We start from the raw sequence: 24,508 nt of genomic DNA, 5'->3' as shown, positions 1-24,508 counted from the left end.
ATCTGCATAGTGTATGATCTGTGATTTTTTTTTTTTATTATGATGGGTGACCATATTAGCAAATAGGAGGGGATCAAAGGATCGATAATGTAGCCTAGTGACACTACAAAGTTATCTAGAGGAGAAACAGGGAAATGTTCCTGTTCCATCTGATAAACTGCTGTCTGTTTACATTACCACAGTAATGTAGTACATACAGAAAGGGGTACCCGTACTTATCAACTATGTAGGCTGGCTCTGCTACCTTGGGGCATATCCTGTCATCTTGGTCTGAATGTCAGTGCAGATAAGCTCAGCAGATTGAACTGTAAGAGCCGCAGGTAGACATCAGACACCAGTATTTTCCACTGTTTGATATAAACATAGGGACCCTAGGGTGAACATGTTTACTTCAGAGAAAAACGTCTAGATGATGAGATTATTCTGCAGATATACATTCAAAGAGTCATTCAAAATAAATGCAGTTTCCATCGCCTGGCTGATTTGTTTAAAAATATCTTTTCCAAGACTGCTATCACTGTTCACATATGGGTAAAAAATAACAGTGACTATAAAAAAATTTACACACCCCTTTAAAATGCCAGGTTATTGTGATATAAAAAAATGAGACCACAATAAATCATTTCAAAACTTTTCCCACCTTTATTGTGACTACAATCTGTACAATTCAATTGAAACACAAGTCTGTTAGGGGGGAAAATAAATAAATAAAAAACGTACACTGCGCTGGTTGCATAAGTGTGCACACTCTTAAACTAATACTTTGTTGAAGCACCTTTTGATTTGGACAATGTACTTAAAAAGGATATTGATTTTCCATGTAACATTGGGGATTACCAGAACATTTTTTTAAATGTGGATAAAGTGGCTGAATAGGTTCGACATCGAAAAGAAAAGAAATTAGAGAAGGATCGTTTTTATATACATGGAACAGCATACCCTAAACTGAGGGGCTTTGAGACCCCCGGGGAATCCAAAAACTTTTTAAGTACCTCTGTTCCCTCTGCTCAAACAGTTGGTGATGAAGAGTTTCGTTCTTTAGGAACACTTCCTCCCAGATGTTCAGAAAGGATAAGAAACAAGCAGAATCACCTGGGAATGAGGCAATCCTGGTTGGGAAAATCACCGGAATTATTCCAGATGTGGTTGGAGGAAGAGAAAGAATTGAGTTTATCTTCATCTTTTTGTTTTGTGGATTCTTTGGAGAATACAGGCCCAGGTTTGGTACACAACACCACAGGTGACTTTATTTTGTATAAATGTAGTTTTAATGGTTATGGAATTGAATATGCAGACCTTTTGAATAATGCCTTAATTTTGTACTTATAGCTTGTTCTAATATTTTTGATTTAGTTATTGACCTGAAGTTGTTTTTGAGAAAAGTAAATCTTAGGTTGCTGTTTTATGACAATAACACTGGTGAGTTTTGCCGTAACCCTTTGATCGTAAAGAGTCTTTTTAACCCGCCCTACCTTTGCCTTGGGTTTTGTTTGAGAAGCTCTGTGAGTTTGAGTGTCATAATATTTTAGTTAAGAACAAGGACTGAAACTGTTGGAATTTAATTGACTCTGAATTAAAACTACTGAAATCTCTATGTCAGGATAAACAGGTGTGAGTGATGAAACCTGATGTGTGTGTGTGTGTGGGGGGGGGGGTATTGTTATTATGATCAAGGTGGATTATTTGTAACATATATACACTCATGTTTTTGATGACCATTTTTATGAGGAGACTTCTCTGAATGTTGTGCAGTTGTCATGCAAAAAATTGATTTTATACTTCATGATTTGCTTTTGCAAGGGCAGATGGATTTAGAAATGTATTTCTTTTTATGTGTAAAACACCAAAGTGTGCCATTTATTTTTGGACTGCCTAAAATTCACAAAAGCATAACTGACTCCCCTTTGAGGTCGATAGTGGACTCTAGTAAATTCCAAATTGATCCTTTAGCGAAGCATACTGCATTTATATATTTGCTTTATTGTTTATTGCTACCCTCTGTCTGTCTGCATTGTTTGTTTCTCAAGGTTAGTTCGGTAGCTAGTTTCACGGTGGAGGGTTGCTTTGCATTCTGTGGAGTCGGCCCACCTCAGGTGTTAGCTATTGGTCAACACCTCTGTGTTTATCTGATTGCCTGAGGATTTCTCTGTTGTACTTCTGTTACAAAGGCTTTACATTTCTGTGAAGTTGTGCTCTGTACAGAGCTAATTACCTGGCTGTGTTGGATTCTATAACCATCTGGATATACCAGGCTGATATAAGTATAATTTTTTTGCACTTTATCTGTTTCAGTAATAGTTAACAAAACTGTACTGCATTTATATATTTCCTTCATTGTTTATTGCTGTCCTCTGTCTGTCTGCATTGTTTGTTTTTCCCTCCTTCCCACCCAAAATCTTGGTGGCTTTGGAACTGCCCACCCCTGCTGTAAATTTGGTTTTGGCCACTCCACTCATTCCAATCTCATTTGCTCACTCAACTCAGTACAGTGAGATTATTTGGGAAGGACTACCACCCTTGTTTCTTTGAGTTTGGACATTCCTCCCAGTCCCATCTCATTTGATCACTCAACTGAGTGCAGTGAGATCATTTGGGAGGGCCAACCCCCTTAGTTTCTTAATCTTGAACTATATTCTGTTTCCTCCCTCTCCACTTACAAAAATACACTTTATTCAGCTGGTTTTACTGTAATTGTGTTCTTCCTAATTTATTACCTTATTTTTGTTGTGTGCTGTTAGGTGTTCATGTGCTTTTATTCTGCTGCATTTATTACTGTTTGTTAGTAGCTTGATTAAATTGATCTGTTATTCTAAGCATCTTACTTTTGGTTTTAGCACTTGTGCGTCAGGCCAGTTACTTTATATTTAAAAGGTTTTTGTGGTCTACACTCTTGTGGGCAAAGGGGTTTTTGTGGTCTACACTCTTGTGGGCAAACCCTTATCAAACCCTCTCTGCAAGTCCACCCAAGTGGACACTATGTCTGGACAATTCCCATCAGTTTCTCCTGCCAGCCTGGTCGACATGGGCATACTGAGACAGTGTAGGAACTACCTCATGTTTACTGAGAGCCCTCTTCTCCTAGCACATAATTCTTCTACTTGCGAGAAATGCATCTATATCAGTAACCCGGAATCCATGCTGTCTCATGCCACAGTCAGAACTACTGACAAAGAAGAGATTGCCAACACAAACACCGCACCCTTCACATTACATAGCCAAGCACAACACACACACACTTGTGCAGTGGTCCTCAATAAAAATGTACCTAAACAGCAGAGACCTCCAAAACGCACTCTCAAACATTCCACACACAACACCAAATGCATTACACGCAACAGACAACACACCAGTGTCTCACAAACACAGCCCACAAGGCAAAACAATAAACCCACACAGCCCACAAGGCATAACATTAAACCAAACATACTAGTCATTGGCGACTCAGTTGTGAAACACACCGATGTTCCCCTTACCAGGCTAGACAAGGAAAAGGTCACAGTCAGTTGTCTGTCTAGTGCTAGAATCTGCCACATCACGCATGCACTTAAGTCTCTCCAAAACAAGTACAAATATGACTTTGTCATTGTCCATTTTGGTGTGAATGACTTGCGACATAACTCCCTGGATTATATAAACAGAGACATGATTGAGCTCTCAGATTATGTGTACCAGGCAGGTATGGCCCTAGCCCTAAGCAGCATCCTACCTTCACCAAGAGTGATACCACAATACCAACAAAAAATAATTGACTTCAACAATTAGCTTAGTTTCTGGTGTCATTTCAAGGGGATCCAGTATCTGCCTGGGATGACATGATTGACAGGACTCGATGCTTGCCAGAGATGGTCTCCACCTGTCACCACTAGGATTCCAGATCCTGGCCAAGGCTCTTGCCTCCCCCATTGTGCCTTTTTTAGGCAATGTTCCAAAGTCAAATCTTCCAACATAAAAGATCTGTCAAAATGCAAATTGAAGGTCATGCTGCTTAACGCGAGGAGCCTTATCCTGAAAATGCACTCGCTGGAGGCTCTCCTTGCACTGGAAGATGCCGATGTCTGTGCTGTCATGGAATCTTGGTTCAGGGCTGCAGAGAACACCCCTGCCTTACCAGGCATTCATTCATTCATTCATTCATTCCACACATTCCTCCCAAAATGAGGTTGGGAAGACTAAGGGTGGTGGAGTCTCTTATCTTCATTAAGGACAGGCACACCTCTAGTCTAGTTTGCCTGCATGATGCACTGGAACTACTCCAGGTGCAACTAACAGTTGGCAAAACACCTATCCAAGTTCTAGCTAGCTATAGACCCCTCCCCCCATGACTCAGGACACCCACTCCTCCTACCTGGATCTACTTGAGTCCATCACGGTATCCCCTAAAACACTGATCTGTGGTGACTTCAACTACCCCACCATAGATTGGGTGAACTATTCCTGCACTAATGCACTCTCCCAATGATGTCTTGACTTCATTAGTTCTAATACACTAGACAAGCTCATCTCATCCCCCATAAGGGGAGATAACATTCTGGACTTGGTTCTCTCCAAAATGGGTGACTGCTGCACCACTGACGTAGTATATTCTTCCCTGGTGAGATCAGATCATCGATCTATCTCATTTAACAACAGCCTTTGCAACAAAAGAAAGAAACGTTGTCCAAGGGTAAAAAGGAACAAATTCCAAATTGGAAAAACTCCTTCCTTAGCCTCAACAAGCAAATTAGATCACTAGTGGAAACCACTAAAGCCAATTATGAATCAAAACTAGCCTCTGAAACAACAGGAAACCACAAAGCCTTCTTCAGTTACATCAGGAACCTCCATGGCAAAACCCAGGTTTGTTCTGAATTAGTACTTAATAGTATCTATCACTTACACTGATCCCATTGACTTAGCCAGCCTCTTAGTATATAAGTTCAGGGCAAACTTCAACCCCCTGTCCCCTGCAAAGGCCCTTTCAGCATCCCCAATACTTGTCCCGCACTTCACATCTCCATAGATCAAGTGTTAAAGGCCCCATCCAAGGCAAAAGAACACAGCTTCCATGGGACTTGATAGTATTCCAGGCTGTATTCTGCACCTTCTCCAGCAAGGACTAGCGTCTTCATTGAGCACCCTATTCAGCCACAGCCTAAGTATAGGCTTCATTCCAGCAGAGTGGAGAACTGTCATTGTCATCCCCTTGCACAAAGGTGATGCCTCTACTAACCCTGGAAACTATTGCTCCATTAGCTTGACAAGCCTGATCTGTAAAGCCATGGAGCTATTATTATGGATCTCATAAACAAGGACATAAGCAGTCTCCAAGCACTTAACCCCACCTAGTTCAGATTTGTCAAGGGCAGATCTTGGCTGTTGAACCTGGTTGACTTCTTTTGAGACTTTTTCCCCTCATCCAGGGCCTTGGTGAGTCAGTACATACAGCTTACCTTGACTTGGTCAAGGCCTTTGACACAATCCCGCAGTTGAGCATCATCAAAAAGCTAACACAACTTGGCGTAAATCCCTGTCTCATCAGGTGTGTGGCCAACTGGCTCACTGACAGGACCCAAAAGGTCAAAATTGGTGCCAACACTTCCAGTAGCAGACCTGTCACTAGAAGAGTTCCCCAGTGATCTGTCTTGGGACCCCTACTGTTTGGCATCTACTTCTCAGAGGTCCAGGCAAAGACAAAAGGCCTGTGACTGACCAAGTTTGTGGGCGACTGTAAGTTGGATGCTGTCATTGACTATCCAGATTATGTTAATATACTGCAAGAGGGTCTCACATCAACTAATTACTGGTGTCAAAGTCATGACCTCAAGTTAAACACAAAACAATGTATCATTATACCATTCGGCAAAAACATGGCCCCTGCTGACTACCACATCAACAGCAACCCCCTAAGCACACAACTTGTGGTGAGAGACCTGGGAACTCAGGTTGACAACAATCTTGCATTCTACCGTCATGTAGCTGCAGTGGTCAGAAAAGCCTTTTACTTGGGTCATCTTATAAGTAAAGAGATTGCTTCCAGAAAAAATGAGGCTATTACCTCTCTGTACTCCTCCCTCATTAGACAAATAATTGGGTATGACACCCCATTCAGTATGTACCTCCCCAAACATCTGCACCAACTGGAAAGGCCACAAAAATAGCTCACAAAGAGAATCCATGGGCTCCAACACCTGTCCTATGTGGATAGGCTCAAATCACTATCACTCTAGTCAGTAGTGTACAGATTGCTCAGGGGTGATCTGTGTCTCGCCTACAAGGCAATTTTGGACCCTGCCAAGTCTAACCCCTTGCGCACTACCTGTTCAAAAGGCCTGAATCTAATAAGCAACCTCAACAAAACCTGCTGGAGAGACAGGTTTGTCTCCCAGAGGATGCTCTGTGTCTGGAATAGACTTCCCATACATTTCAAAGAGAGTACCTTGCTGACCATCTTCAAGGGCAACCTTGATGAGTGGATGGGAAACCACAAATTTGTCCCTGGGGTTCCACCAATGTCTCTCATTGACAGGGGCTACAGGCGCTGACTGAGGTTCTTTGGGGGGATAAACTCTTGCCTAGGCGTGGTAAGAGCCCCAGGGCCATTAGCCTAGTAACCTCCTGTGATCCTATGTGGATACCAAACTGAAGCCTTTTCTTGAGCAGTTTGAATATTCAAGCTTAAGGATGTAGATTTCTCTGATGATTTTATTTTTTAACTGTGGATGTTGTTAATCTATTCAATGTTATACCCCACTGTGTTGGACTGGAATGGTTTTATGAGTTCATGAATGATTTTGAGTTTATGAATGCACAAGTTTAAGTCATGAGGAGATAAGTACTTTACACACAATTACAATTTTGTTTTTCTGGATGGACAATACTTTTTACAAAAGAAGGGTGCTGCCATGGGTGCATCTTGCGCCCCTACTTTTGCCAACATTATGCTTCAGTGGGAAAGGAAGATCTTATTCCCACATTTTGGGGACATGACCCCCCCCCCCAATGGAAATTATTTGTCCGTTTTTTCAGATGACATATTTATTTTTATGGCAAGCACCAGAGGAAGGTATTGGTGGGTTTATTGATTTTCTAAATAACAGTACTTCATTTTTCCATTTTACACATGTTTATAGTCATACTGTTATTAATTATTTATATGTCACTATCGGCAAGAATGTCATTAATAGGAGATTTACTAGCAATGTGTTTTAAAAACCTACATATTTGAACTGTTTATTACATTATAGTAGTTGTCATCCTGACTTTCACATGAGGGGGATTGTTAAAGGTCAAGCAGTTAGACTGACACATTTGTTACCGAAGATGACACTTTTTCTCTTGAATGTGATAAACCTGTATTTATGTTTACTCATAGGGGTTATCCCTTGGATTTGGTTCTTAAGATGTTTGATGAAGTCAAGTCCAAAAGGGAAAAGGATATTTTTTGCCCTATTTTGCGACAAGAAGCTCCCAAGGAAATGTTTGCTCCCAATGGAAAGGTTACATCTAGATACAGCACCTCTTCTGTCACAAAATACACAGTAGACTACACTGAGATTTTTGAAGTACTAAAACAAACACTGGATACTTTTCTCTTGTTTTGAGAAGTACACAGGAATTATTGGTGATGTACCCCAGTTAGTATTTAGAAGGGTTAAATCCCTTAAACAGTTTTTGGAAAGTGATGACACCTTCTTTGTCCTACACTAATAAGACAAATGGGACTTTTAGGTGTGATACTTGTTCTATGTGTAAGTTTGTGTATGAGGCTGATGGGATATGTATTAATGGACATCATCTTAGGTCCTCCCGTTATAGTAACTGTAACACAAGGGGTGTTATAGATATTACTTTATGCACTGAATGTTGTTCCTTCTATGTGGGTAAAACGCATTGGAGCTTCAGGGACCAGATGTATGAACACACTTTGGACATTAGAAACAAGAATGTAAATAATGCTCTGTTTAAGCATATCTCTGTATATCCTACTTGCAAGTTTCTGTTTTTTGATTTGGATGTTGTTCATAGAGATATTCATGGTAGGCCGTTGGAGGATTTGATTGAATTCAATGAGCTAAAGTGGCAAATTTGCTTGAATTATCTAACACCTCTTGGTCTTAATGACAATATGTCTATTATTAGTGTATTAAAACTGCACTCATATTTAGTAACTGTAATTTATTAATGGAAATTGTTTTTGTTATTTAAGCAATGACTTGTCAGAGCTTTTTATATGTTTATTTGATTATTTGTTAATTAAGGTCATGTGAAGGGGAGAGAGACTTTTAAATTGCTTGATTTTTTTTTTTTATTTTTTGTATTTTGAAGAAGTTTTGATGATACATACAGATGAAAGTGCTCAATTTTATTAAACACTTTCAGCTAAGAAATGTGTGCCTTCTGTTTTTCCCACCTAAATTGTTTGGATTTGGTTTATTGGTTCTTGTTCTTGGTTTTTTGGTGTTATATCCTGGAGGTCCTACTATCACATTATAAAAGTACTTCAGAGTTCTGCTGATGAGAAATACAAAAACTTTTTGGGTGATACTCCTAATTTTTATTTTAAGAACAGTCAGTCCTTGCAACAGTTATTGTGTTATAAACTGGCAAGGAGTAAAAGTGAACTGCTGTCATGCTGGAAAGGGACATATTCATGTAAATTTTGTAATATGTATAAATATGTGTGTAGTAGTAATAGTTGTAAGAATATTGTGACTGGACATATTTAACAATTTAACTTTTATACATACTGTAAAAGTTCAAATTTAGTGTATCTTGCTGTCTGCAAGGTTTGTGAATGTTATGTTGGTAAAATGAATAGGGCCCTAAGGGACAAGGATACATGAGCATAACAATGATATCTCTAAGAAAGGTGTTAGAAATGCCCTTGCTAGGCACATTTTAGTTCCTGATTCTACCCACAGATTTAGTTTTCTGGTACTAGAGTTGATTAAACCTAGTATTAAAAGAGGTGATGTTAAATTAAGACTGAATGTGTAGAGACAAAATGGATTTTAGAACTACTTGCTGACTGGGAAAGGTTTAAACGATTCTGTACCTTTAAGACCTGTGTTGAGATCTAGGGCCTTACCTTGCCCAGATTTAAAAGTGTGTACTTAATGAATGTTTTAACATTTGTGTATTAGATCTGAGAAAGTGCCTGTGATAGGTTATTTTTGTGTAAATTTTATGAATGGTCTTAATGTAAACAAAACACCAACTATGTTTTTGTAACTCTTGACTTCAATTCCCTATTCACAGTTATTCCAAATGAGTATGGGGTTGATGCACTTCGTCATTTTTTATGTGGTAATAGTACTTTAACTGGAAGAATTATTGAAACTATATGTGAGTTGCTTAAAACTGTATTGACCAGTAATGTTTTCATATTTGAAAATTAAGTTTATCATCATTTATCTGGTATGGTGATGGGCACTCCCATTGCAAACACATATGCTAACCTGGCCCTTAATCAATGGTAAGTTGAATATGTCTTTAGTTCTACGTTTGCTTTTCAAAGTATATTCTTTTTTTTCAAATGGTTTGTTGATGATCTCTTAAATGTCTGGGAGGATGGTGAGCAAGGACTGGCCAAATTCATCTGATATTTAAACAACACTACTAACTTTCTTAAGTTAAAGCTTAGTTATTCCCATCAATAAACTTGTTTTTTAGATGTTTAAATTGATTAATATGAAGATAGTTTGACAACATCTTTGTTATAAAGATGTTAAGGAAATTACCACACATAGATCCAATGTTAAGGTTGGCACTTTTCCCTGCTACAATTGCATTTGTTGCAAATTAATATGTAGTAGTTGTTAGTTTGTCCATCCTGTTACAAGAAGGATCTATCACTTTAAATGCACTGCCACTTGCAGTACCACCAACATAGTCTATTTGACTACTTGCTCAAAGTGTATTAGTTTTTATGTAGGAAAAAGTACCAAGAAGCTAAAAGAACATATTACAGAACACCGCTTGGACATAAGGATTTAAGTTAGTACAAATTCTCTAGCTAAGCATGTGTCTGATTATGGTTCTGATCATGTATTTAACTTTAGGCTGTGTACGTATTGGCAAAAAGCTCTAGCGGTGGTAATTTTAATAATAAATTAGAAACTATTGAATATGAATGGATTTTACGACTTCAAGCTGATTATGAAGTTGGCATTAACTCAGCTGTTAGCTTAGAACCACTTTTGCAGCAAAACAAAATAAGTTGAAATGGTTCCTTTATTAAGTGCACTTATCTGCTTAGATAGCTGTACTATCTTGAATAAACCTGATCCTGTTTGATATTACAAGCTAAGCTGGGTTGGGCTCGGTCTGTACTGGGATGGGAGACTGTCTAAGAATATCAGGTGATGTAGTTTTTAATGCTGACTTTTAGACTCAAGAATGTATGTAGTGAATATATTTTTAAACCTTGTACTAATGATGAAATTTGAATGTGGTATTTAACTGACTGATATTTTTTTTTAATGTTTTTAACACTGATGAAGGGAGAAATCCCAAAAGCTTTGAAAGATTAAAAGTTTATTTTGGTGTTTATGAATCCGGAGTGCTCTTTGGAATTTACTGGTTTTATTACTGTTGACTTAGCTTACTGGCTTCCTGGATCCTGGATCCTTTTTTCCTTGTTGGGTAAGAAAGAAGTAACTGGGAAAATATGATTTGGGAGGGTAATGAGTTGGCAGACTTTAAAAATTCCCTACAGAGTACTGTGTCAGAAATACTGGGTAAGGAAATTGGTGTAACTAAGGAAATTATTATTTTTTATGAGCTAGGATACAGGACCTGAATTGCCTTGACATAGTAAGGCTTTTTTAAGTTTGATTCCATTGACTGACACAAAAGCAGTTACTAGAAAATGGAATTCAAAGTCCAACATGACTGTAGTTGAAGTAGTGAATATTGTAACAAATTTAAAAACTATGAAAGTGGGATCTTTAGAAAAGGGGAAAAAGAAATTGCATACAAAATGAAAATTCTGGGAACAGTAAATGCAGAATAATATTTTGGAGGAGAAGTGAGGTTTAAGAGATGGCAGTAATTGATCAATTTATATAATGTTGGATTGATGGTAATTGTATAAGAGAATATAGGTGATGTATGTTATTTGTAACTGTGAACAATTTAACATGGTTTGTTTTCTTTTATGTAAATCTATGTTTGCCTGTGTCTTAAGGGATAATCCAATATAGGTGTTAAACTGTTTCCATCTGCAATATGTACATCGTGCACAAGTTATAGAGAGATTGGAATTTAATTGGTAATAGTGAATGTAGCAGATCAGATGTGGACAGGAGAGGGGGCTTAAGGCATACTGAGAGAAGTAAGATAACAAGGATGGAAGATGAAAAATAGTGTTATAGAAGAGAAATGAGTCTTACTGGAGAAGTGCCTGTCATTTATATGGGTGATTAAACAGTAGTGGAAAGCATTATGATAAGTGAACTTGGGAACTGTGCCTTGTAACCATGGTAACAGGGGAGTTTGGGAAGCATTTGCATTTATTGTCTTACATAGGCAATGCTTAAATTGCAGTCTGAATTTCTGTTAGGAGTATGTGAACTTTATATTAGTGGGGAGGGATTCCCAAATTATTGGTTCTAGCATTGAGAGAGCATGGTATGTACAATGAAGTTTATTGTGAGGGTGAGTAGTTTGGGGTATAAGGGGGGAGATTCAAGTTGTATGGAGAACTTCTTTTGGTTAATACGCAGGCAAAAAAGGAAAGGTTACGCTGAGTAGTTTATAGGAAATAAAACTACAGGTAATGTTGATCTATGTTTAATTGTCAGACCTTTGCCTTTTAATGCATAGAACAATAGTGCGGTCTTTCTACTGAGAGAGATAACTTGAGAGAGAGAGATAACTTCATCTATGAATGCTGTTGGATATTTGATGAGATGCCTCATTCTCCTTGCAATCAAGGGAAGTCAGTACTGTAGTCATAGAGGAGTGATTCCTTTCCATATTACAAGCCTTCCAGGTGGGGATTTGAAGAGGGACATTTTCCTGTACAGAAGAAGTTTTTGTTTACAGTAGCTTTAGTAGCTTAAATGTTTTGTTAAACGTTGAGGTTTAGATCCAGCCAGATCCTAATGTATCTGTTTTTTTTAAGAGCAAGCTTTTCCTGTATACACTATTTTCACTTTTTATGTACAATGTATTCTCCATGTATGGTGCATGTATGGTGCACTTGTTATTTTGGCACTGATTTGCTGATATCTGTCTATCTGTCTATCTATGTATCATTCCTTAGTTGACCGTATTAGTCCCGCTAGTCTACTGACTTCTGGGGATACCATGATAATATAACGGTTTTATAATCATACGTTTATACAATACTAATAAAGTAGCGCTATGTCAGACAATCAGTGCTTACATTTAACTTCAGTTACTTGCTCATATTAAGCATGTAAATCTATGTGTAACAAACAGCTTTTCTATTAGATTGATTTAGCATTGATCTTTAAGCAAAACACTTAAACACACAACTTAACTATTTACAATATAATTTGAGATAAGAAATTAACTAGTGACCATATTGTTTGAGCAGTGACTTCATACCTTAATATTTCTGTTTGCTTTATTAAATAGATATTTACTATTGTAAATATAAGTCAAAACCTTATTCTGCCTTTTCCTGTCTACCATCTCATTAGTGTCCCATATTGATGTTTCAATTGAGACATAATAAAACTTGTCTATTATTCTATTTGCACATATTCTTTGTCTTTCTGGTACAAACTAGTCCTTCATAGTCTTTTTTGTGTCAGTTTATATATTTTGTGTAATATTGTCACATCTGAACCTATCTTTTGTTTTCATTTGAACAACACACAACTCATTTGCTACACAAAAAAAAAAATAAACAACATACCAATTATATAAACATTTTTCTCAAGGCAGTAGAATTAACTTTCTGTAAAAACAGCATTTACTCCTTTGGGGTAAAGAGCATTTGCTATATATCACTTATCTTTTCTTTCATCTTCCTGCAGTTAGAAATTTAAATATTATTTCTGAAGCTTGCTGTTTTTCCTTGTGTTGCTAAACAGCCCTACATTGTTGCCTTCCTTCTTTTATGTAGTGTGTTTGTTGCTTTACAATTTTATTAATTCCTGGACCTGGTACACATATTTTAACATTTCCACTTTAACTCTAACAGAGTGACACCATCCTCTATAAATCAGTCATAGTTTGTCAGTAAGTAAGGTTTACAGCTATGTCCCACCTTTGACTGTAGTAGATATGCAAATTGTATTCCAAAAGCACTAGAAACAAGCCATCCCACAGGCTAAAGACCTTATGATCTGCAGTCAAGTGACAAATGACACTTTAATCAAAAGTATGTAATATATTGTTATTTTCTCTGTGTACTTACTGACTTCAGTGGTATTAGAATATCTTTCAGTGTGCAATTTACATTTTAGTTTGAGTAAATATCCTTGCTGATACATATATGTCCATGCATTTAAACTACTACCCTCACTTAATGTTACAAGTGCATTTTCAAAGAATCTCTCCATAATCTGTTTCACTTGCCTACAGCTTTCAGTTCACGTGTTACTTCTGAAATTGTCAATGCTTGCCTGTACACTTAGACATTATTGCAGTACTGTCTACCTACGTTCAGTCAACATACTTGTCTCTAACCTTTTATTCATTATTGCACTGTGCATAAATTACCAGAGCTAACTTTATACATTATTGCCTACTTATTTTCAACATATATTTGTTTAATTCTTCATTCATCATTCATTTATTGTTTTTTCTCCTTCCCTCACTTACTGTCATAGAACACACAGTTTGCAGTTTGAAAACAAATGACACTTTCATCAGACAGTATGCAATATAATGCTTCTGCCACAGTTAGACGTAAACTTTCATGTTTAAGTAAAATGTGAAATACAATACTTGTATTTTACATTTATATTAATCAAACAGGTATTTTCTCTCCAGTACTTACTGATTTCATTTGTTTTCAAGACAACTTTCAATTGTTTTAAAGTAACATTCAGAGTGCAACTCAGATTTATCTGTATGAAGTATCCTTGTCCATAAAGACATATATCCATATCCATTTAGTTCAAGTACTGCTCTCTCAATGTTCCCAGTGTATTTTTTTTTATGGAAAGTCTCATGTTTCTTTGAAAGCTCTTTCATCATCTTTGTTTTAGCCATCATTTTCTTTGGAGAACCAGGAAAGGGCTTTGTAAGAAGTCTGCCCACTGAAGTATACATTTCTTTTTTTGCATCTGTTGACTGGTTACGTGTTCCTTCATTACCTCCTTCCATGTGTAGTTTTTTTTTGTCATTTCATCTTGTGTTTGTTAAGGATCTTTGCAAGCTTTTAAGCCAAGTGGAGAGAAGACTCATAGTAATACGAGGGTATATTAACTTGAAAGAAAGTTTTATTTCTCTGCAAAGTTTTATTGAACAAAGAAAAATGTTTGTTTGTGTTTTTAATAAAAAAAGAAAAACAAAAAATGTTATTATACATATAGACTCTTGTGTTTCCAGCTTTTATGATTGTTTATTTCTTCCACAAAACAGAAAGAATTTTCTCTTTTAGCTGGTATGTTTGAAGTTTAACCAATGTTGGTCTTGGCGGCTTTCCCAGTGTCAAGTTAGGAATGCTATAATCTATGTGCTCTTTCTATTTAAATATCAGCAAGAACAGTCTATGTGCTGATGTATTTTTCTCATAAAGTCATTATATAGTACTTCCTTCAATTTGTTCTGGTACAGCTGTAAACCTCAAGTTTTCGCTGTATGACCTATCATCAAGTTCAGTCACTTTCTGCGCCATTTGCTCACATTTTAGTTAACGTTTGCTATTTTGTCCTTTTACCTTCCATCCAGCAATTTGTGACCCAGTTGTTTCCTCTGAATGCCTGAGTATATGCATCTTTTCTTTCCTGCAGCCTTCTTTTGTGTATTTCTGTGTATTCACATAGGGAGCCAGTTGTCTTGAAAATCTCAAAGTGCATTTGGTCAGTCTGTCTCTAGGATGACTGAGGAATTTTTTTCCTTCAGCTGCCATTACCGCCCACTATTTCACATCTGCTTCATGTTCTTTTGTCTCTTTGAGTGTTGATAGTTGATCTCCCCTTTACCTCACCTTTTATCTTCTTTATTGACCCTCCAGATTTGGTACATACTTCAGCTATCAGTTTCTGTAAATAATTTACAGTAGTTTGAAGGCATTTGTCGTTTAAATATTTCTCAGGCCCAGACCTCTGTTTGTAGCTGCTTGTACTACTGCTGCCATTTTGGAGTCAGGGTGCCTGTATTGTTGGACTGTTTCAGTCATTTCCTGGAGGTTACATAGAAGATGTCTAATTTGTGAGTGGTTCCAAATAACATGGATTTGTTCTTTCTGTGTTAAGGAGAGTTTGTATTGAAGAAACCAGTCTGAAGGCTGTGAAAGTCCCATTTTACTGCATTTCGTAAATTGGTGGATGAGGCAGTTGCTCTGCCCATCACCAAGTTGTTTGTGTATAAAATAACTGGAATATGAGGAGGGCAGCTGGCAGCCTGTTAATGAATAAAGAAAAATGTACAGGGACAGTAATAATCATTGTGAGACTTCTTTGATAAGAGGAACAGAATGGCATAATGTGGTAGCATTTTTTATATTAAATTGCCAATTGTTTAGTATTTGAATAATTGTATTACTTTGCAGCGTATTTCTGCCAATGAAGGGAGTGTAAAATGACCATGTGGACAACTGAGTCAAATGCCTTTATAATGTCATTGAAGACAGCACGTTAACAGGCCTTTGTCATGTTCTGAAACATGGCATCTCTCAGTGTGTACAGGCCTGTCATAGAACTTATACTAAACAAAAACACATGCTGATACTGTGAGAAAATGTTATAGGCTTGGCTATGTTCTGATTGTTAAAGACAATTGGGAAATGTAGGAGGGGTTGCTATAGTAAAATATAATGAAGGATGGGGTAGCTGAGAAGTGATGACAGGATAAGAGCAACTTGGGTCACAACTCTCACATCAATGGAAGGCAATCAGTTTGTGCATGTCAGTACTGAGAAATCCTGTAGCACAGGGGTGAACCAGGCAAGCTAACCAAACAGTCAGATAGTACTATTAGATGTATTTAAAATAAAAAAGTGGTCTAAAGAAAGTTGAATCACTAGCCTAACTATAAACTTTTGATTTATGATTAGACTAAACCACTTTGCAGCTCTTGTAACTACTGACAGTCTGCCTTATATATATAAATCAGAAGTTAAAGGGCACAGCAAGTGCAGTGCAGTAACCCAGAGCACCTACCCTGCATACGTATCTGTAGTATGCACTGAATTGTGAGTGTAGCAAAATAAGTCTGTTATTAAAGAAAAAAATACAAAAAGAAAGGAATCCCAATAGTGTTAAAAAAGAACAGCACTAGGCTAAGACGGGGCTACAAGAAGCACAAAATTGAGACCTGCAGGTTTAGGGAAGCTGCTAAAATAGCAGAGGTTAGTGTTTACAAAGGTGCATCAGCATCACTTAATATTTCATCCAATGGGTATACCTTACTATTGAATAAATATCCTTAATGTTATTAGCTGGGACAGTAGTAAGCTAATCTTTGTTCCTTTTACTATTTTTAAACATTGCTGAGGCAGTCGTTCAGTGTGAGCGACTTAACAAGCACCCAGCTAGGCATGATATGGGCACTGGAGACGCTGGGAAGAAACAAAGCCAATTATAAATCAGACCACTGAGCCATCCACCCAGACAGATCTTGGCTACTCAGCTGTATGTTGTAAAGCAAAGTCACGTTAGAAATGTTTAAGCTACAATTGTACATGGCTTCACTTTTCATTTATTTATTTTGTACTGCTTCACCTTTTTTCCCCAAACACCTTTATTGAATTATCACTTGTGATATAGACAGATTTACATTTATATAAAAGTAATCAAACTATATTAACAAAACAAACATTATACTTCACATGTATTGCTATATAGCATATACCCTAAGCAATATTACATAAATTATTCAATTCCTGCTTTTTTTTATACAAGAAACAACTTAATTAAACCATGAAAACATACCAAACCCACACAATCCTAGTCACAAACATATTACATCACAAACCATACTAACACACACGCAGTTGCAACCATTATACATCACTTATAATCTACCCAATCTGTCTCACTCAAACGTTACACAGCTCATTTAAGTCCTGCTACTTTTTAGGCGTCATTCCTCCCTTGGATGTATTGTTCCCATAATTCGCATTTTTTCCTGTGTAGTTTGCTTCTACCCTTTTCTAAAGATCTTATTTCCAGTTGTTTTATCTGTGTTATTATATTCACCACTTCCAGTATAGTTGGTTTAGATTTTGATTTCCGTTTTCTAGTAATTGCTTTTTTGGCAGCCACCATTATTAGACACAGCAAGGCCTTGCCATGTCTAAGCAACTCCGATTCTGTATCATAGCTCAGAAAAATCATTTCCCTCATCAGACTAATCTGCCCACCCAGCATCTCCAACAGTGCATCCCAGAGGGAATCCTTAAAGTCCACCAACTCACCGTACTTCCAGAAAATATGTTCCCAACTACCTCTTGCTTTTCCTTAACACCTCCAACATTTACTGTCTATCTGGGGAAAAATTCTCTGGAGTCTACTATGTAAACATTTCCAGGCAAAAATCCTAAATCTTCTAGATTCTGTTGCATATTTGGGAAACGTACATATAGCCTCCCATTGTTTCTTTGTGAATTGCTTATCCAATCTCTCTTATAAATCGTTTCTAACCTCCTCTGATTCTTATAGTTATCATGCAATGTTTGATATGCCCTACTAATTATTCCTTTTCTAATGGCAGTTTCTGTTCTAGATTCTATTAAACACTCTACCAGTGCTGATCTTTCAGTTTGACCCCCCCCCCCCCATTTAGTTTTCTTTGCGTATACTCTGATATCAGTCCCTGATAGGGATGGCAATCTCTAATCTGCAGTCCAAATAAATTCTTGGTGTCCTCCCATTCTGTCGTCTTTCCCTCTCTAGTTATTTGTTTCCAATACCTTGGCTCCTTTGCTGGTTTTCTTCAGTAAATTCCAACCCCTCTTGCTTGTTGTCTTTATCTCTAAGCGCAGTCATCCCTACAGTCAGAATGTCCTTTCTCCATTCCCATGTTCGTTTAGTTCTTACAATACTTTCTGCTACTTTATGGATATAATATTCTGCATGATTATTGTTCTTCTTAAAGACCTGCATCCAAAATCCCAGTCTCTCCTTGTTTATTCAGCTCCCCCCGCTTCATCATCATCCCTTCCACTTTGAGTTATAGTTTTCTGCTTGTGCTATATATAGAAGTCTTAACTGTGTAGTTCTGAAATACCCCTTCAAATTGGGTAATCCCACTCTGCCCTGTTCTTTTGGAAGAATCAGCTTATCCCAGTTGACTCTTGCCATCTCCCTCTCCCAGATAAAGTCCTTCAGCTCTTTTTTAATTGCTACCTACAACTTCTCTGGTTGATAAAAATATGCCTGACCTGGTTATAAGACTCAAGGGACTAAAAACATTTTAACTGCTTGTATCTTGCTATCCATAGCCATATAGTAAAGCTTCCATTTTCTCAGTTTTTGTATTATCTGTTATTTATTCTCTTCCCACATAGCCTTAGCTGCCACACAAGAATCATGTTTAAATCCATACTCCTAAATATTTCATTTTATCATGTCCCTATAAATATTTGTATTCCTGAACCAGTTCATGTGTGGGTACATAATTTACCACTATTGCCTTTATTTTAGCTTCATTAATTTTGTATCTCGAAAAAATCTGAAACTGTCTCAAAATGTTTTATAACACTGTAATGTCTTTTTCTAATTTTGTCAGGTACAAACTAATATCACCTGCATATAAAGGCAGCTTTTCTTGATTACCATACCAATTACATCCTTGAACTTCTGAGTCCCTTATTTTCTTTGTCAGTGGTTCTAAATATAATGCAAATAAAGGGGAAAGGGGATACCCCTGCCCGGTTTTGCATTGCTTCACCTTTGATCTTCTTACCGTCTGCATCATAATTATCATCATTATTATTTTTTATTTAATTTATTTATTTTGTGTTTGCCATGTGCTTCTGCTGAGAATTTTGATTTGTCTTTAATACATTTACCCTTATCTTACCTTTATGATGTCTATCCATTAAGGAGCATGCTGTAATTGCACTTGAGAAAAGAAACAACTGACAAACCTGATATTATTTAATCTATTAGCTGGTGATGGCAGTGCATGCTTTGCACTTATCGCTGGTTTTCTATTGGACAGTCATCGTTATGTTCATAACCTATTAGGCTTTCAGTTAGTTGCTAATTGATATTCCAAGACCAAAAGACGTTACTTTTGTGCAACCCAGTTTTAAATAGTTTAATAATTTTACATTTTAAACATTTTAACCAGGTAGGCCTGTAGTGCTATTATACCACAAAGAAAACTGCTGCATTTCAGGTAACTGCCAAGTGTTTCTTTATTCCATGGTTCCTCCAAAAGCACTTGTTTGTTCTTGTTGGAGCAGAAGCAGTGGATGCTGGAGACTCCTGTACACTGCTTTGGGAAACTTTTTTTCCCAGTGTTGTGCCATCATGGAATTGTGATATGTGTGTGTGTGTGTGTGTGTGTGTGTGTGTGTGTGTGTGTGTGTGTGTGTGTGTGTGTGTGTGTGTGTGTGTGTGTCTGTGTGTGTGTAAAGTTCAGGGTTGTGAAGAGTTCAGAGTGATTTGTCCCCTGTAATGTGTGTAATTTGTTGTGAACATGGAAGTGATTTCCAAGTGATCGCATTCTGATATTTCACAGTGGAACCATTTCAGAAGAATCTTATATTTCTGTAAATTAATTTACTGTGTCATGCTGTAACTATTTGTATTATGTGACTTTTTTATATTTTACATTTTCATCAGTTTTATTTCATTTCCTTTTCAGGTTATGTTGATAAATAATGCCACCCCAAAAGAAAACAAGATTGATCTATCGTGCGCCATCTTGGCTGTATATGTGGATCGAGCACAGCAGCTCCCAGTGAGTACTCCATGTCCAGAGTAAAATGTTTGCTTTGATTTAACAGAATTACTGAAAGTTTGCAAGTATGTTCATAGCATGTGCTTCCTTTAGCTTGCTTGTTGAGTTCTGTGTTACTGTCTGTCCTACAGAAACTGAAGCATATTGTTAATATTAGGCTCATAGGTTGTTACTAGGCTTGCAGTCCAGGGCACCATTGAAGAGCCTAGCCCAAATTCCCAATTGGTGCTAAACACTGCATGGTTAAGTGACTTACACAAGGTGACACAGTAGGCAAATGAGATAGATAATGGTTTAGTTCCCTACAACCCACAGATTGTACAGTCTTATTTTCAGAGCCATCCAACACAGGAACAGACTCTCAAATAATAAAATAAGACTTCAGAGCTGCTACAGCTGTTTCTGCTGTACTGTCTTCATAAAATCAGGCTGATGGGATGAGTGAAATGTGGATGGAATTGTGGTAAAGAAGGCAAGTCTACTATATTATAACAGGCATATTTTTTGTGTCCATGCCCACTGATGAAAGAGTTGCTCGTTACTAACAAAGCAGTCACACATAATACTCTATAAGCCCTGGTTTCATGCATCTTTGTTCACCAGTTGTGCTAACTGCCATCTCTCCTGTAGCGTGGTATCCTCAGGGAAAATGTGTTCAGATGGACCAGCAGTCTAGCTTACTGTATTCCAGAATTAAGACTGCTTTTACAGCACCGTGTTTAGGCACATGGGGAAGCCAGAATGCAGAACAGAAGAGAGAAATGTAGTCATGACACTTAAAAAAAAAAACAAAAAAAAAACCCTGGGTTAATTTCAGTATGTGCAAGTTCTAAAGGTTTGTCAAATCCATTAAGCTGTTAAGCTGCCCTGGACGCAGAATTGTACGCAAATATCAGGTTCTTTCTAAAGACTGACATTTGTTGAAGCTATTGTTAGATTTTAATATGTATCATGAAAGGTAGAAGTTCACAGTTTTCTCATTGTGTACTAGAATGACAGAAAAATAATACAAAACAAGGGAAAGATGACCACAGGCAGCGTTTTTACTGAAATGTATTATGAATGGTTGTCAGTCACCAACATTTGGCCTGTTCTGTGTACTGCAGATGCATTTTCACTAGTATTTTGCTGCATCTTCCTAGACAGTTAATGTAACTGTACTTCTCCCCTTTATAAACACACCTATTAAGACATAATATACTACCTTCCTCAATCCATGCTAAAATAACTTCTCTAGCTAGATCACTACCATAAGTACTCTTCTCAAGTGATACTGTCTGTGTAGTTAGAACTATATCATGAGACTGATTTTCATCTAATAACTACCCAAATGCTGTTTTTCATACTGTCATTTATTATTAGTTCTATGTAAAAGTGCTACTAAATGCTGCATGTATGTATTGAATGTCTCCTCATTCTGTGTAAAACTGCTGCTAAATGCTAGCTGTACGCATTAAATAATTTCTTTAATGTAATCATTTTCTGGACTTCTTCTCCATGGGTTTCAACTGAAAGGGGAACACCATACCTAGGAAAACAAAAGCATATAAGCAAATAAACAGTACATTTAAAGGGGAGGTCAGACCTAATAGAGGCAAGTAGAAAAGTATTATTTTAATATTTGTTTGCCTTATTTTGTGGTGTCTCCTTCAAGTTACATAACACTGTAACTGGGAGCAAAGTCTGTTATATAACATGAGTGTACAGGAGTGAACTGGGAAAGATATGTCTGTTCTATACTAGGGTTACAGACTCCAGAAAGTAGCAGTTTGAAAAATACAGTATAAAAGCAAACAAAAAGAAATGCATCCAGAAAGTGTCTTAGGTGAAATTCAAAAATTCTTTGGCAAGTGATTTCTTTTCAGCTTTGAGAATAACTCACTATAACACATGAAGGCATGATGTTAGGTTTGATGCTTCCTGGTTTAGCAGCTCAAATGAAGATTGTGAACTTAATTATGCATAAGCACTTTTGTGGATGGACAAGTTGCTTAAAATAAAGACTAAAGTGTTTTAGGCAGCCTTTTCAATTTAAAAGATGGAATATGAAGTACTGTTATTTGACTTGCTCGTGAAATGGTTATCCTGCAGATACTGAGGAACAAGGCCCTAATGCATCACCTTAGCAGGGAAAGAGAGACAGAATGCTAAAAAGACAGGGTAGGTTACATGTGATTAATTTACATTTCTTTTTTTTCTTGTTTTTATCCAGTCAAAGCAGAGAGTGGGGAGGGTGTGGGAGGAATGAAAGGGTTCATTTCAGAAACATGTATCTCTGCTACATTTTAGCTAGTCTGGCGTTAATCAACATACAGAAAGTATCAGTTTTGTGAAGTAATAAAGATAATGTTGTTGTAGTACTTCCCTTCTGGTCTGTTTTAGAGAAGTTGGCAGTTGCAGATTCTACTTAAACAGTAGTTAACATCTAATCCACATGATTTTAAAAAGTTTTTTTTGTTTGTTTTTGACACCCTGACTTCTTCAGGAAAACTGTTCCAGTCATCTGCCACCTTCTCTGTAAGAAAAAAGGCACATTCAAAAATTCTGTGTCATGCCATCATTGTACATGTTAAGCTCTTCTATTCTCTCTTCATGTTGATTTTTTTTTTTTTTTTTTGATGCAGACCTTGCACCCTTATGTCGTTCTCTCTGGCTTGTCTATGTTGTTACAAAGGTGAAGTTTCCAGAATGATGGTGACTTTTTTTTTTTGGTGAAGCCTCTTACTGGGCACTCCAGTTTTCTTCAGTCTTCTTTGTCACTTTCTCACATTGTTTTTTCTTTTTTTATGTTGCTTCTGCCTTCCCTCAGACTTTGTACTTTTTTTTCTTACTCTTGGCTTCCTGACTGTATTATATTCTTTTAAATGGATAGGGTGCCTTCTATGAGGTATGGGCATGTCTTTACTGTATGAAAGTGAGTTTTTACTGAATACTTCAATTTTCTCCCACATCCGTAAGATGTCTGACAAGAAAGGTGGCATTATTCTAGTTGTATGTTGTGTGAGAATGTGTGTGTGTGTGTGTGTGTGTGTGTGTGTGTGTGTGTGTGTGTGTGTGTGTGTGTGTGTGTGTGTGTGTGTGTGTGTGTCCTGCATTCGGCTGGTGCTCCATTCTGGATTAATTCTTCTATCTTGTACCCAGTGAGTGCAAGGATAGGTTCCAACTCCCTTGTGACCCAAAATGGATTAAGCATGTAGCAGTGTTGATGCTTATGGCCTTCAGGAAAGGCATACAAATTCCTGGTTCATAGACTTTTAATCATGTGTTTATTCAAATATACTAGGCAAGGGTAAAACAATGCCGTCACTTGAAGTGCAGCCTTATTAAAACAAAAGGAAAGAAGCTCAGAATTCTTACACAAAGCTTAGCAAACACTATCTTCAGTGAAAATGGTTAACAGGCCTTACACTCACTTTAGCTGTGATGTAATCATTGCTCACTCAAGTTTGTAGTCCATGTGACTGGACTGTAAAATGATCCCTGTTGACCTGCAGCAGCATTAGATGCAGCTTACACATTGTCTTTGACAGAGTTCATGTAGCAGTTTGTAGCCAGAATGTAGTTCTTAAACAGCTGCCAGTAAACCGTACCTCCAGGGTGTCCTGGCCATTTGTACATGAAGGGCTCTGTGTCCACTGTAGACAAGTAGTAGCTTTTGTAATGCAGTATCAGCACTTTACAATGCGTATCAGCACTTTATAATGCTTTGAACAGTCTCTATCTATGGTGTACAGGTTATACAAACTGTAGGTAATCCAGCAACCAGAGCTTCACAGTTTTCAGTTTTGCACAAAGCATCTAAGGAAGTACAGCCTTTCTTGCTAGCAGCAGAAACTCTCTTTAGTTTTGCACACAACAAAACAGCAAGGACTTCCTGCCTTGCCGAATAAAAAGACTCCTTTCCATTTTACCACACCTTAATGATTATGATGTCTTTTTGGCCTCTTCCCATTATTGAACCTTTGCCTCTGTAGTTATTTGCTGCCATTAAAATCCACAAAGAAATGGTGAAGCAAACAAGGCACAGAATGTCCTAGTTTAAACACAGTCCAAGGATAAATAAAAGGTAGATAAAATCCAAGGTAAATTTATTCACTCAGGTAAGCGCTTTCATGATACACATATCACTTCTTCAGACCTTCAAACAAACACTTCCTACTCAACTATATTTAAACAGTATTCAAACCAATCAAATCAAACCAATTAATGCTTGAAGTAATTAGCACTTAAAGTAAAACCAGTCATTCTACAATATGTACAAGTCATACTGGAAAACATTTAAAGTATAGATACGTAATAAATATTGTAACATAAAATGCATTAGTTAAAAATGAATTAGTTACAAATGATTAAAATATATATTTAATATGTTTATCTGTCTTTCATTAAAATAATTTAATTTCATTTGAACAACCTCCTATTCTTCAAAACTGGTTTCAAGGGTTTTCTATCATTAAGGCCCTTTCCTTTA

General features: G+C 37.2%; 1 protein-coding gene across 1 annotated transcript in view; it reads left to right on the top strand.

Moving 5' to 3' along the window:
* ESYT1 (extended synaptotagmin 1) overlaps nucleotides 1-24,508 on the top strand; it is an 869,597-nt gene that overhangs the window by 621,754 nt on the left and 223,335 nt on the right. Inside the window, exon 22 of the mRNA XM_044083745.1 lies at nucleotides 19,942-20,037. Within this exon, the coding sequence (XP_043939680.1) occupies nucleotides 19,942-20,037 (96 nt within the window). The remainder of the gene's footprint in view (nucleotides 1-19,941; nucleotides 20,038-24,508) is intronic.

This window comes from Protopterus annectens, chromosome 9.part0 (assembly GCF_019279795.1).
Source record: "Protopterus annectens isolate FY-2018-M chromosome 9.part0, PAN1.0, whole genome shotgun sequence".
In the NCBI taxonomy this organism is placed as follows: Eukaryota; Metazoa; Chordata; order Ceratodontiformes; family Protopteridae; genus Protopterus; species Protopterus annectens.
Note: the sequence above shows the minus strand (reverse complement) of the source record. Positions and strands in the feature narration are given on the sequence as shown.